This window comes from Schistocerca piceifrons, chromosome 2 (assembly GCF_021461385.2).
Source record: "Schistocerca piceifrons isolate TAMUIC-IGC-003096 chromosome 2, iqSchPice1.1, whole genome shotgun sequence".
In the NCBI taxonomy this organism is placed as follows: Eukaryota; Metazoa; Arthropoda; class Insecta; order Orthoptera; family Acrididae; genus Schistocerca; species Schistocerca piceifrons.
In genome coordinates this window covers 153690790-153706947 of record NC_060139.1, presented here as the reverse complement: position 1 = coordinate 153706947, position 16158 = coordinate 153690790, and the positions used below count along the sequence as shown (strand labels likewise).

The following is a 16158-nucleotide window of genomic DNA, read 5'->3' as shown; positions in this document are numbered from 1 at the left end:
AAATTAGATATCTTCTTTTCAAAGTCGCCATAATCAATTTATGGAATTCACAGAAACCAAAATCTGAGTGCTCGGATGGAAATTTCAGCCCCACTGCTCCCGAATGCATGTTCGGTGCTCTAATTACTGTACTATTTTGATCGATGTGCGTCTTAAAAGAACTGTTCTATTGTAATGAAAATGTAGATTCATTGGAAAGAAATAAGTGGTCTTGGTTTGTATGATTCAAGCACATATAAGACATCTGATGTCCATTTATTTCTTAACCTCCTTGCACAGCGTAGTATTTCAAATATTCCAGGCTCTCTGCTTTTCCCACGTGCCATACGCCAGATCCATACAATGCTGCCCTGAATGCAAACAGTCTCTGAAACTTTTTCTTCGGCTTTAAGCTGATATTTGACACCAAAGGACTTCTGTTCAATGAAGAGAACTTAAACCACCAAAATAGAACACAGCGAACAGAATATGTGATCTGTTCAGTTGAGATGTGTCCGAAAAACGCCGAAGATCTAACATCCTGCTGAACACTGATCAACTAAGTACAGCTCCTGGACTAATAAGTTCACAAATCGCCTCTGCAAATGCTTCACAAACAAAAAGAAGTGAAACGCTTATGGCACAGTACAAACAGTCTTTTAATTAGCTACATTAGAGCAGCTATATCTCTAAGGAAAAACAAAACGTTTTTCACTAGTGTTGTTAATCTGAATCTGTCGTGTCTCTTTTGTCGGCCAACTTGTGTAACCTTTTTTCCTTTATTTCTGTTACATCTTTTTACGATTTCAGTATTTTACAAAGCACTATTGGTACTTCTGCTACCACTACTGTGACTCATAATTTTAGTCCTTATTAGAATTTAACAGAAATACAAGTTATATTTTAAAAGGCTTTATCACGTCATTTAAAAGTTCTTTTACATGTTCCGTCTTTCGAGCAGGAAACGTTGCATATGAACTTTAGATCAGTGGTTTTTTACCTCCCACATTTGTGTTTGATATAAATTCTTTAGCTTATTCTATTTTTGCTTCTTTGACGCAAAACTGATTATAAGCTGCGATCTTAATACGCATTTTTACCACGAGCTTGTCTTCCTCGATTTTCCACTTTTGTTACTGGCCTTAGGCTTTCTTAGAGATGCAGAAGGTTATTGTTTCGTCTCTAGACTTTTATCCTTTTCTTCTCACGATATATGAATAAAATGTTATTTTTCATAACATCATCCAAGGCTTTCCTTGAGATTGTACGTACCATGACAGCCCGCAGCTCGTGGTCGTGCGGTAGCGTTCTCGCTACCCGCGCCCGGGTTCCCGGGTTCGATTCCCGGCGGGGTCAGGGATTTTCTCTGCCTCGTGATGGCTGGGTGTTGTGTGATGTCCTTAGGTTAGTTAGGTTTAAGTAGTTCTAAGTTCTAGGGGACTGATGACCTTAGAAGTTAAGTCCCATAGTGCTCAGAGCCATTCGTACCATGACTCTATCATGTTGCATGCGCTACCTAATACGAGTATTTACCGAAGGGCCGCGCATAAAAATGCGATTCTTCCGGGTCTCATACCTCGGTTTCTATTGGGATTAGAAAGATAGGATCAAGCGTTTCGGGTAGCCCTTGGGCTAGCGATCATTTACGTCCCTTTACCCACTTTCTACTGCTTACGTAAACGAGCAAATTGGTTGATTCTTTTAGCATTTGATGCGGTCTATGGTGGACCTTAAGGGGCTTATGGAAGCATAGTTACCCAGGGGCACTCCCTTAGAAAACCACAAAAAAGCCTTTTTTTACGTCTTTCTCGTAACAAAACAGATCCGCGCATTCCTAGACGACCATGCGCAGCAAATGGTTGACATTTTTACGATACATTTCTATGACCCCAACCTCGAACAATCTTCAAAATTTTTTTGATATCTTTACCCGTTTCCGAAATACAGACTTTTAAAGTCAGCCTTCTTTTACACGTAAAATACCTCACGTAAAATCCGGTATGAGGCGAAATCTAAATAATAAATGACCTAAGATATTGCTCACATTTTAACGGCATATTCTCTTGGCATATCTAGAAATGCAGTCTTCCCGTTTTCAAAAATTTTTGTTAGTTCATCGGCGGTTCACTAGAAAACCCCTATTTTAGAGTTTTTCACCATTTTCTCGTATTAAAACTGAACCGCGGATTCCAAGACTGCCAAGCACAGCAAATGGCTGAATTTCTTACGAAATATTCCTAATATCCCGATCTCGAACAACCTTGAAAATTTTTCTAAACCTTTCCCGTTTCTGAGATACGGAGGTTTAAAGTTACCCTACTTTTACGCGTAAAACGAAACGTAGTTTATAAAGTAATGCAGCGCGAGAAATACACTGAAAAGTGACTCTGCTGGCATCGAAAGGGTTCTGGGAACCTCATGTTGTAGTACCGAAGCACATGCAAAATTTTTGTGCGTGTAAAATCAGGCCTGAGGTGTAAAATTATGTTTTGTGTTATTTCAATTTCATTTAAGCAAAGTATCAAAATTTTACTGACCCATAAAGTTCTTTTGATATGAGTGTTATCCCCTGCTGTAGCCGGGAAAAGAATGGAACCAGCAGAATAGTGCTCCCATCGGAGCACAAAAAAAGTGCGTATGTTCCCGTTTAAAAGATTCTAACCGAAAATTGGGATACCAGCTGTGTTATTATGCCTTCGTCAGGAACTTTAAAAATTTTCTTAAAAATTTTGTTTTGCGAACATATTTGGGCCGTTTTATGCTGAGAGAGAAGGAGACAGTAGCAGTGGTAAAGAGACAGAAAAGTAATAAATACTGGAAGATAGTGTTCGTGGTATGGAAAAGATCGAAGGAGACATGGCAATGTGAGAGAAAGAGAGGGCCATAGTGCAAGCAGTACATAGTACACAGTGACAGAACAGTGCTAGGAAAAGAGTGAGGGGAGACAGGGCCAGTGGTAGACGAATAAAATGAAGGAGAAAGTGAAAGTGTGTGAGGGTTAGTGATAATGAGAGACATAGTCAATCACAATGAAAACGTGGAAGGGAGAGATAGTGACAATGAGAAGAGACAACAGCATTGGGAAGGAATGAATGAGACAGCAGCAGTAAGAGAGGAAGAGAAAGAGTGCCAGTAAGAGCAGACAGTAGTAGTTGGACCGAACGAAGGCAACAGTGACAATTGGAGAGACACAAAGAGGTAATGACAGTGAGTTGGGCTGAATGAGTGAGCGAAGTGGGCAAGTGTAAGTGGGTGAGTATGAACGACTTACAGCGATGGGCTAGCAGGTGTGAGCGAGTTACAGTTAGGACAGCTTGTGGAAGTGAGAGGTTGGTTGCATGTTAAAAAAATGGTTCAAATGGCTCTGAGTACTATGGGACTTAACAAAAAAATGTTCAAATATGTGTGAAATCTTATGGGACTTAACTGCTAAGCTTACACACTACTTAACCTAAATTATCCTAAGGACAAACACACACACCCATGCCCGAGGGAGGACTCGAACCTCCGCCGGGACCAGCCGCACAGTCCATGACTGCAGCGCCTGAGACCGCTCGGCTAATACCGCGCGGCAGGGACTTAACATCTGAGGTCATCAGTCCCCTAGAACTTAGAACTACTTAAACCTAACTAACCTAAGGACATCACACACATCCATGCCCGAGACAGGATTCGAATCTGCGACCGTAGCAGTCGCACGGTTCAGAACTGAAGCGCCTAGAACCGCTCGGGCACAACGGCCTGCGCATGTTAAAAAGAGCTCGAATATGTTCGCATAGGAAAATTTTTAAAAGTGCTAGGGAAAGTAGGATGAGTCAGCTAATAACCCACTTTTCAGTCAGAGATTGTTAAACAGACGCAGATTCGTTTTTTGTGTTCCGACAGGAGCATTTTTCCGCTGGGTTTAATAATCCTTCTCTATGTAAGTTCCGAATTAGGACTGACTGATAGCTTTGCCTTATATAAACGCAAACCAATCCACATTTGTACGTATATGATGGTGAATACGAGCTGCTGAAACGGTCCAGTTAACCCGGACAGTTCCTTATTCGTCATTTTGGCTGAGCTGAGCAACAGTTATAGCGACCATGCTGTCCTCTTCCCTATGTTATCTCTCTGTGGGCCACCCGAGAAGTGATAGAAGCGGAAATCGCGACTGTTGCAACAGCTGTTTTGTCTTGACTGTCGTATTTGCCTGCCTCTATGGCGCATAGCGTCCACTACAGTGAGCAGCTGTTGAATGATCGAATCGTTGCCTTCTCAATCAGTCCTAAGGTTGAAAACGTTCACAATACACTGCAGTTGGCATTCCCTACTGGTGTTGTGCCCGGCCATTAAAAGCTGTCCATCGAAGTCAAAATATTGCACCACATGGTTACGTTCTGCTAAAGTGCTTCTGCCTTTTGCAAGTGTTTTCCTAGTACATTAAGATAAAGCTTGGTGCTGAAATTTAGTTCGCTGCGGACGTATTCGCATCGAGGATTAAATATTCAGACGTCAAAAGATAAAACTATTTGCACGCGCTCGAAAACTTTAATTTATTTTTTCTCATTATTTCAATCCACTAATTAGAGATACCTTTACACAGTCTTGAACATGAATATCTCGAATGTTGAGCAATTCTCTTTTTAGAAGTTATCACGAACTCCACAAAATTTCGGAATATCCTTGTTTCAACAGTATACGGCAAAGATGTATATTTCCTTATGTTGTAAGCAATTGTGTACAAACAGAACTTCGAAAATAACGACTACGTAATCTGGAAGGCGAAGATCGTTATTTGAACTAAACAGGAAATGACTTCATATCAGGGCGTCACCAGAAATTTATGCAAGAGGAGGGTAAATTTCCACATTTTCAGTTTTGACATACCTAATACGAGGAATTTGAGAGTGTGTCGTGTTAAGAATAAAATAAGACATGATGTACGCGAAAATGACTGTACTTAAAACATTTTAGATTACTTTTGACGCCTGAAATGTAAGTACATATAAAAAAATTCATGTTCTGATATTATTAAAACTTTTTTGATTGAACGATCTGCAAATCTATGTTTATTATTATTGAAAACATAAAACCTCAGTCAGAAAAAAAACATCAGTTGAAGAAATTTGGTTGAATATCAACAAAAATAAATTACCAGCAAAAATGCTTTTAGTTAATACGCCTCAAAATGGAGAAACAGTAAATACTTTATAAACGCTTATTCGACTTTGGTAGCACATTTTTACCGTCAAAACTTGTCGTTTTAACGGATCTATTTCATTTTGTTGATGCCTCCTACTTTTTAACGTTAACTGGCATAACACAAGTTGAAAAAAATGTCGTTTGAAAGCTATGTCAGTGGACTGTTTGGGTAAAACGTTACATAGAAGATATGAATGAAAGAAACTCTCCAAAACATCCCCAAATTGACCGGTAGAGGTGACTCATAACAGCCTAGGATTGAGTCAGTACAGTCCTTGTCTCCTCAGTTGGACACTTTATTGTGATGACCTGCCAATTGGACTACTCAATGACTGGATGTTGTGTTGGGTTTCGCCCAATACAGTTTTTAGAAGGTCAAAACGTCTTGAGAGGTCATCTTTCCAGCGTTAACACTCCACAATTGTTTTCTCCCTTCTGGCTCTGAAAATGTATCTTCTTTGAAACTGATTTATTTTGGTTCATTGACAGAGTGTAGATGAACATACCTACAATATAGTACGGAATTTTTTTTCAGCCATCTACTCTCGCTCTACCGTATAAAACAGTGGACGGTGTTCGGAAATTCCCGTTACAAACTTCTAGGACTTGTAGAACGGGGTGAGTACATAATATTCTGGATGGGAACGCATATCCGGAAACATACCGCTTCCGTTCTACGACGGTGTCTTTTCAGATGTTTTACTCATCCGTTTCTACTTGAAGAGCTGCACTGAAGAGCCAAAGAATCTGCTACATCTACCTAATATCGTGTAGGGCCCCCACAAACACGCAGAAGTGCCGCGACACGACGTGGTATGGACTCGACTAATGTCTGAACTAGTGCTGGAGGGAATTGACACCATGAATCCTGCGGAGCTCTCCGTAAATCCGTAAGAGCAGGGTGGGATGTAGATCTCTTCTAATCAGCTCGTTGCAAGGCATCGCAGATATGCTTAATAATGTTGATGTCTGGGGAGTTTGGTGACCAGCGGAAGTGTTTAAACTCAGAAGAGTATTCCTGGAGCCACTCTGTAGCAATTCTGGACGTGTGGGGTGTCGCATTGTCCTGTTGGAATTGCCAAAGTCCATTGGAATGCACAATGGACATTATTGGACAAACAGGATGCTTACGTACGTGTCACCTGTCAGAGTCGTATCTAGACGTATCAGGTGTCCCATATCACTCCAACTGCATATGCTCCACACCATTATAGAGTTTCCACTAGCTTTAACTGCCCCTGCTGACATGCAGGGTTCATGGATTCATGAGGTTGTCTCCATACATCCTCTCGATGTAATTTGAAACGAACGGCAACATGTTTCCAGTCATCCATAGTCCAATGTCGGTGTTGACGGGCCCATGCGAGGCTTAAAGCTTGTTGTTGCGCAGTCATCAAGGGTACACGAGTGGGCCTTCAGCTCCGATAGCCCATATCGATAATGCTTCGTTGAATGGTTCACTCGCTGACACTTGTTGATGTCCCAGCGTTGGAATCTGCAGCAATCTGCGGAATGGCTGCACTTCTGTCACGTTGACCGATTCTCTTCAATCGTCGTTGGTCCCGTTCTTGCAGCGTCTTTTTCCAGCCGCAGCGATGTCGGAGATTTGATGTTTTACTGGGCTCCTGGTATTCACGGTACACTCGTAAAAACTGTCGTACGGGAAAATCCCCGCTTCATCGCTACCTCGGAGATGCTGTGTCCAATCGTTCATACGCCGACTATAACACCACTTTCAAACTCACTTAAATCTTGATTACTGCCATTGTAGCAGCAGTAACCGATCTAACAACTGCGTCAGACACTTGTCTTATGTAGGCGTTGCCGACCGCAGCTCCGTATTCTTCCCGTTTACATATCTCTGCATTTCAATACTCAATCGTATACCAGTTTCTTTGGCACTTCAGTGGGTGTTAGGCGTGACGCAGTACAGTTGTTAGGTAACAACTCGAAACATTCATTTATCACTTAATCCCATTTGTTTGTATTATCACTTAAATGTTACGTGTTTACATTATTCAAAAATAGAAGTGTATCCAGCATACTGTACATACAGAACAGTACTGATGCATTACAACCTCGGCTCGATGTGGCGACCACCAAATTCGTTACAGACATTGAACCTACTAAACATATTCTGGTACGCACTCTCCATCCCACTTAGAGTCTCTTCAGTGAGGTGGTACATCGTTACGCTGAAACCAATTTTCCTAACTGACGTTCAGTAGCACAGCTTCCAAGAACGGGTCCAGTATCTTTTGTAGGAAGGGCAAACATGCAGGGCCAGTTAGCTTCAGTGGAAGGAAGTATCGTCCAATCACAAGACCACTCAGACTATCTACCTACACGTTAATACCAAACTGGTGTTGAAATGCCTGAAGGTGCGTGGCACGAGGGTTTCTTCTGTCCGGCACGGCTGTTTCGCAAATTCTGGACACAGTCCCTAGTGAACTTACATTCATCCGTGAACAGAACTCGACGTGGAAATAGGGGTGTGTCTATGCAGCGGTGCAGGAACCAAGTGCAGTAGGCAACGCGTTGTGGAAAATCGGCTGGACCCAATGCTTTGTATCATTTGTAAGTGGTACGGATGTAATTCTTGCTCACGCAGAACGTCACAGACGATATACTGCGACTATCATTGCACATGCTGTTGTTCGAGTACTCGTTGAGTGGTTTTCTTCAACGCGACACAGTACATCTTCAAGTTAGGGCATGCGGCGTTGCCGTGGAGCATCACAGTCCTGCCCCATCACGAAGGACGAAATGGGAGACCACCACTATTTATTTTGCAGTCTCTCATTCTTATGGTAGTTTTTCATAATATTTATTATTTATCAAGTCGATATTCATTTTTATCAACACATAATAATCGTACAGCGATGAACGTGGTGTGGTTAAAAAGCTTTTTTAATCAACTTGTGACATTGCGTACCGATTTTGCGCTAAAACTTACTATTTGTGAAAATTTTAACATAAAAGAGGCTTAACTATCGTACGCAAAAGAGCACCATGGGTGCTTAGCTTCATACCAATGTTTTACGAATGTATAATAATAATTATTATTACTATTATTATTGATATTTAAATAGAAAGGCCGTTTGAAATAGTGGCCGACACGTCGTAGAATTTTACACAGTTAGAATACGGTTACATTTGCAGAAAAATTTTACTGACCATTTTACTTCTTAAGTAGTTATGAACTTGATAACTTAAATACAGCATTGTCATAGACATTAACAACGACTACTGCGGTAGTCCATTACTCTGCCTGTCGTACAAGTGGACGAATATATTTTCCGAAACGACAAACATATTTGTCATTGTCGCCTTGAATTGTGATTTACTTATTGCTGCTACGGCCCAACGTACTTACATAAAGTATAAAGTGCACTTAAAATCTCAAAATAAGTTACAGGTTACTGTGGCCTTAGTGATATACCAGGTAAGAAGTGAACACAACATTCTAATCCGAACATTTCACATATATTTACTTCTTTGTATTTTATATTCGTATTTCTCATTAAACTTCTCTTCAGCAACAGGTAAATGTAAATATTACGGTCGAAAATGAGAAATTACAAGCAGGTGATGACAGTTCATGATTATTAGTGCACATCGTTAGGTTCATTTTTAAAGATGTTTTCTCTTCATTCCCACAACTATCCATATCGGAAAGGCTTCGCTTATTTCAAATAATGTTGTTATTTAAAACTAGAGAAGTGCGAAAGATTCATTCGAGCCACTTGAGTTTGCTAATAACACAGCCATTCTGACTGATAAACCCGCCAACAGTAGTCTAAGCACTGCTTGAATCACTGCTTTTCAATAGTTTCTGGACTGGTTTAAATCGAATTTTCTCTCTCTCACTGTCTGCAACATACAGTTTACAAAAGTTTTAAACAGCACGCTAAATGTGAGGTTATTTGACCATAAAATACAAAGATGAAGAACTAGCAAGAGCAGATACTTCCCCGAGTCCTTGAACCATATGTCAATATCAAGCTCAGATGGACAGTACATACATGTGAATTACAGTGATGAGTTGAAACATTATGACCACTGCTCACCGCGAGAATGGTGGCTACGCGTGCTCGTAACGCAATAAAGGAAGTACAGTACAGAAAGTACGTGTATAAGCGGAGCGTAACGACCCAGCGTCTGCGAACATCTCCGAAACGGGGCAGCTAGTCGGCTGTTCGCGTGGTAAGACTGTGAACATCTGTGGAAAGTGGTTGAAGAACGGGGAAACCACGAATACTGGACAAGGTGTTGAAAGTTCACGCCTCATCACAGATTACGGCCTTCGGAGACTTGGCCGCTCTGTAAGCTGATGAGCACGCACTAACGTTTCGTAGCGTACCGTTCACCGCACATGCTGGTAATGTTGTCCCAGCAGCAGGCGACCTCTGCCTGCTCTCATGTTGAAACCAGGACACCGTCAATTAAGATTGCTTGAGACTATCGAAATTTGACCGTTGACCAATCGAAACGTTTCGCCTGATCGGATGAAACAAGTTTCTTGTTACATCAGATCGCTGGTCGTTTCCTGATACGCCGACATCCAGGCGAAAGGTGTTCGAAACGTGCTCTACGCCAAGGATGCAAGCCAGTGGGGGCAGTGTTAAAAAATCTAGACAATCGCCTGCGGTTCCATGGGGCTTTTGGTAGTAACCAAAGGCACCATGACAGCTACGATATTAGGCAGCAGTCTGTTGATGTCACGACACCATCGTTGCGTGGATACGTATAAACACTTCGACTTGCTGAGCTTCTTTAAATTTGAAACTACGAGGGTTGGAACTTTAATAGTGGCAACTATTTATTTACAGCTCGTACAAAATAGACACGTGTTTCAAAGTGTTACTGACCTTCGAAGTAGTTCAAATGGCTCTGAGCACTATGGGACTTAACATCTATGGTCATCAGTCCCCTAGAACTTAGAACTACTTAAACCTAACTAACCTAAGGACATCACACACATCCATGCCCGAGGCAGGATTCGAACCTGCGACCGTAGCAGTCGCGCGGCTCCGGACTGAGCGCCTAGAACCGCTATTCGAAGTAGTCACCAGCTTTGCGTATACAGTGTTGCCAGTGATGTGGAAGTTGCAGGACACTCTTAGCAGTGCCAGGTGTGTTGGCAGTTCGAGCGGCACGGTCTATTGCCCGACGAGTTAGTAGCAGTTCTGAAGCGAATACCGTGACGTGTTTCCTTCACTTTAGAAATCGAGTTGAGCTTACGAGGGCTTAAGCCAGGGGAGTGCAGTAGGCGGTATAGCACTTATCAGCCCCATCAGTCAAACAAATCAGTAACAGCTTGCACTGTACGTGCTTGAGCATTGTCCTGCAAAATGATGGTTAGGTCCTGCAGAAAGTGTCATCAGTTCTGTCTCTAAGCTGGTCATAGGTTGTGTTCCAAAAATGAACAGCATAAAGTGATGACACTTCCTGCAGGACCTGACCATCATTTTGCAGGACAATGCTCAAGCACGTACAGTGCAAGCTGCTACTGATTTGTTTGACTGATGGGTTCAAAAAAATGACTCTGAGCACTATGGGACTTAACATCTATGGTCATCAGTCCCCTAGAACTTAGAACTACTTAAAACTAACTAACCTAAGGACATCACACAACACCCAGTCATCACGAGGCAGAGAAAATCCCTGACCCCGCCGGGAACTCGGGCGCGGGAAGCTAGAACGCTACCGCACGACCACGAGCTGCGGACTTGACTGATGGGGCTGCTAAGTGCTATACCACCTACTGCACTCCCCTGTCTTAAACCCTCGTAAGTTCAATTCGATTTTTAAACTGAAGGAAACACTTCGCGGCATTCGCTTCAGAACTGCTACTAATTCGTCGGGCATTAGACCGTGCCGCTCGAACTGCCAACACACCTGGCACTGCTAATAGTGTCCTACAACTTTCACATCGCTGGCAACAGTTTATACGCAAAGCTGGTGACTACTTCGAAGGTCAGTAAAACTTTGAAACATGTGTCTATCGTGCGGTTAAAGGCGCTGCAGTCTGGAACCGCAAGACCGCTACGGTCGCAGGTTCGAATCCTGCCTCGGGCATGGATGTTTGTGATGTCCTTAGGTTAGTTAGGTTTAACTAGTTCTAAGTTCTAGGGGACTAATGACCTCAGCAGTTGAGTCCCATAGTGCTCAGAGCCATTTGAACCATGTGTCTATTTTGTACGAGCTGTAAATAAATAGTTGCCACTATTAAAGTTCCAACCCTCATATTATATGAGTCTTTATAGCTCCTGATGATGACTCCAGCTTTAGAAGACGAAACGTTAGGTGTAGAAGTATGCCTTGGACCACGACCTTAATACGTGAAAATTATCGCAGACCACCAGTATTCCTTTATGCTTGATGTTTTCTCTGGAGGCGATGGCATCTTTCAGCACGATAAATGTCCGTTGTCACCAAGCAAGAATCGCGCTACAGTGGTTTGAGGAACATGATAGTGAACTCATGGAGATGTCTTGGCCACCAGATTTGCCTGATCTGAGCCCGATGGGACACATCTGGGATGCAATCTGTCACCATCGCTGCCCCAAAAACCATCGGTGGGTAATTTGCGGGACCTGCACAACGTGTGCGTAGACATCTGGTCCCACGTATCTCTGGAAGGCTACCAGGGGTCATCGAATCCACACAACGCAGAATCGCTGCTATATTGCGTTCCATAGGTGGACCAGAGGCGGCTATTCCCGTTTGGTTCATCAGTGTATGCAGAAGACTGACGTCTGCTTAATTTGATGTTGACGTGATTGCCTGTATTTGTTTAAAAGAGTTTACTAAAGCAGCACGCCATGGTTACTTTCATTCTCTTTTGATGTTCGTCGCTATATTCTGAGGTAATTATCGTCAAGAACGGATTTTGACTATTTATAAGAGGATCACTAACAGAGCCCGTCCCAGACACTCCGGGAAGAATTTATTCACACCCTTGGGAATCCTCATTATGTCTTGCAGGTTCATTCTCTCACTGATCTCCTTCTTTGTAAAAAATAAAATGTTATACAGATTCAACAGTATGCATCATGAACGTGATACACGAAATAAACATGATATACACAAAGAAAAAATGTCTGAATAAGGTAGTGAAAGGATTACGGTATGCAAGCATCAAGATATACCGTGCTCACCAGCTCATGTCAGAACTGTTATTTGGTGAACCGTGCAAATTCAATAATCATTTAAAACATTGTCTCATACAAAAATCCTTTTACTCTGAATAAGAATTTCTTGACAATCAACGATGATCTCCATTTTGCAACTTAATTCCTATAAGTACTATTACTGTAGAGTATTCTAGCTATTACTAGCCACGCATTGCTGTGGCTGAGTCTGGTTGAATAGAAAAGAAAGAAAAGAGAAAGGAACACATTTCTAACATGTATGAGAATTGAATATACGTCCCAATCTTCTTCTCCCGTCTCTGTCCACCACCTCCTCCCCCCTTTCTTTGTTCATCTCCTCCTTCTTCCCCCCCTCTCTGTCCACGATATTCTCCCTGCTCTCTCCATCCATCTTCTTCTCCCTCTCTATCTCCATCTCCTCCTGCCCTCTCTCCCTGTCCATCTCCTCCCACCCCTCCCTCTGACCTTGAGCTTTGCTTATTGGTATTGTGGTATTGCAAATTCAGATTCTATAGTAGTATTCTAATCATAAACCGATAAGCCACAAATACAATTTCCGTATTTTATAACGACGTTTCATATATATGTGTGTGTTATGTGTGTGTGTGTGAAACGTCGTTATAAATTACGGAAATTATATATATATATATATATATATATATATATATATATATATATATCTATATATATATATATATCAAAAATATGTAGCGTGTGTGTGTCCAAACGTTTATTACACCAATGTGTAAAAATTTGAAGCAAATCGGCCGAGTAGTTTTTGAGATCTCTGGTAATATTTTTCCCTTTTACTTATTACATATATATTTATATAGTATATATATTTAAAAAATTGGTATATATAAACAGGCGCATATTCGAATTTAATGTTGTGTCAAAATTTCAAACCAGTCATTGAAGAACTTTCGAAGATTTAAGATTTTGCACAGAAGAACATTTATATTTTTATATAGATTTTCCCTATAATCATTGCATATGTATTTGTATATTGTACATGGCGCTCCAGCGGGCATAGAAATATACGCGCATATTTGAATGCAACATTTTGTCAAAATTTCAAAGCAGTCGGTGACGATCTTTCGGAGATATGCGATTCTGAACAAACGAACATTTATATAGATTATAATGTAATGAACCACTTATTGTCGCTGTAATATCTTGTGTGTGTTAGCTGTACAGCATCTTAGTATTTGCATGATGATGGAACGAATTCGCATAGTGTTTAGTAACAGTTTGTAACTGAATTAACATAATACTTAGTCAATAATATTGCGTTACTCATGATCATTATGGCCGTAGAAACCTGGCCATGAAGTAAAGTATGTCCCTAACAATACGTAATGTAACAGTAACATATAACATGTTCTACACATGAGCGAAACACTCACTACATGGGTCCATGGAACACGGAATAATAAAATAAAAGGATGTTACCAGATTAAAGTAAATCTGAAACATTCTATTTCAGCTAAGGGGCCATTATCAGTTTATTTAGTTCGCTGGTTACAATAGCTCTATTGTTCTTTCTAATATCTCTCTCGCTACCCACAATAGCTAGAACGTATTCCTACTCACCAGGGCTCACGAAGATGGCGAGCAGAATCAGCAGCGCCTGAAGACGATCTTGAGACACTCGGACATCCATTTCGCACAAGACTGTATCGTGTCAGGCCGTCGTTGAACTGTTGTGAACACTTCTGACAGGAAGCTGTGTGATTCTGAGAGCCGGCGGTGCTGGGTCATACTTGTATGATAAAAAGGGGTGGGGAGCGCTTTCCGGTGCACTTCTATTTTGCTTATCTATTCGTCATTGCCGCTCACTTCCTGGTCCACGACTTCAAGTTCCCATTTCGCACACTTCCGTGTCCCCTTTCCCCTCAGCTGCCTCTTACACGAGCCGTCACGTATCCCCACCCATTAATTCCATCTCAGTGTTACTAAAGTCACAACAAAGAAAGAGTACTGCTGATCTCGACATTGAAGTACACGGATCGAATCCCATTGATGGAATGTTTTGTAATCGTACGTTATATGTGTGACAAGTTGAAACTGTTAGAAGCCGATCTCGGGAAAGAGCAGTTTGGCTACCAGACAACATTGAACCTACGACTTACTTTAGAAAACAGACTGAAGACAGGCAAGCTTACATTTAACAGCATTCTAAAACTCGAAGAAACCTTTTGACGATGATAACTCAATGCATTCTTTGAATTTATGAAAGTGGCAGGAATAAATACAGGAAATGAAACACTATCTATGATTTGTATAGAACTCTGACTGCAGTTATAAGAACCGAAGAACATAAAAGAGGGCAATAGTTGAGAGAGGAGTGAGACAAGAATTACATTCTACACTGAAGAGCCAAAGAAACCGGTACACCTGACTAATAACGTGTAAGGCCCCCCACGAGCACGTAGAAGTGTCACAACACGACGTGGCAAGGACTCGACTAATATCTTAAGTAGTGCTGGAGGTAACTGACACCCTGAATCATGCAGGGCTGTCCATAAATTATTAAGAGTACGAAGGGATGAAGGTCTCTTCTGAACAGAACGTTGCAAGGCATCCCAGATATGCTCAATAATGTTCATGTCTGGGGAGTTTGGTGGGCAGCGGAAGTGTTTAAACTCAGAAGAGTGTTCCTGGAACCACTCTGTAGGAATTCTAGACGTGTGGGGTGTTGCATTGTCCTACAGGAATTGTCCAAGTCCATCGGAATGCACAATGGTCATTAATGGATAAACAGGACGCTTACGTGCGTGTCACCTGTCAGAGTCGTATCTAGGCATATCAGGTGTCCCATGTCACTCCAACTGCATATGCCACACACAATTATAGAGCCTCCACCAGCTTCAACTGCCCCTGCTGACATGCAAGGTCCATGGAGTCATGAGGTTGTCTCCATACTCATAACGTCCATTCGCTCGATATAGTTTGAAACGAGACTCGTCCGACCAGGCAACATGTTTCCGGTCATCAATAGTTCAATGTTGTTGTTGACAGGCCCAGGCGAGGCATAAAGCTTGTTGCTGTGCAGTCATCAAGGCTATACGAGTGGGACTTCGGCTCCGAAAGCCGGTATCGATGATGATTCGTTGAATGGTTCGCTCACTGACACTTGTTGATGGCCCAGCATTGAAATCTGCAGCAATCTTCGGAAGGGTTTCACTTCTATCACGCTGAACGATTCTCTTCAGACGTCGTTGGTCCCGTTCTTGCAGGGTCTTTTTCCAGCCGCAGCGCTGTCGGAGATTTGATGTTTTACCGGATTCCTAATATTCACGGTTCACTCATGAAATGGTCGAACGGGAAATTCCCACTTCACCGCTACCTCGGAGATGCCGTGTCCCGTCGCTCGTCGCCGACTGTAACACCACGTTCAAACTAACTTAAACCTTGATACTGTGGCATTGTAACAACAGTAACCGGTCTAAGAACTGCGCCAGACACTTGTTCTCTTATATAGGCGTTGCCGACCGTAACGCAGCATTCTGTCTGTTTACATATCTCTGTATTTGAATACGCATGCCATACCAGTTTCTTTGGCGCTTCAGTTTATCTCCAATATTAATCTGTACGTGAGCAAGCAGAAAAGGAAAAAAGCACAAATTCGGAAAGGGAATTAAAGCTCAAGGATAGGAAAATCGGTGAGGTTTGCAGATTACATTATAAGTCTGTCAGATATAGCAAAGGACTTGGAAGATAGTAGAGCGGAGTGAATTGTGTCCTGAAAAGAGGTTATAAAATGAATACCAACTAAATTAAATTGTGTAAAGCTGACGGAATTACATAGGGAAATCTGGCACTAATCTTAGTA

At 41.9% G+C, this 16158-nt stretch overlaps 1 protein-coding gene across 1 annotated transcript in view; it reads right to left on the bottom strand.

The window, feature by feature from the left end:
• Positions 1 to 14098, bottom strand: part of LOC124777415 — a 42238-nt gene extending 28140 nt beyond the window's left edge. The window contains exon 1 of the mRNA XM_047252812.1: positions 13917 to 14098. Within this exon, the coding sequence (XP_047108768.1) occupies positions 13917 to 13986 (70 nt within the window). The 5' untranslated portion in view covers positions 13987 to 14098. The remainder of the gene's footprint in view (positions 1 to 13916) is intronic.
• Positions 14099 to 16158: the final 2060 nt, after the last annotated feature.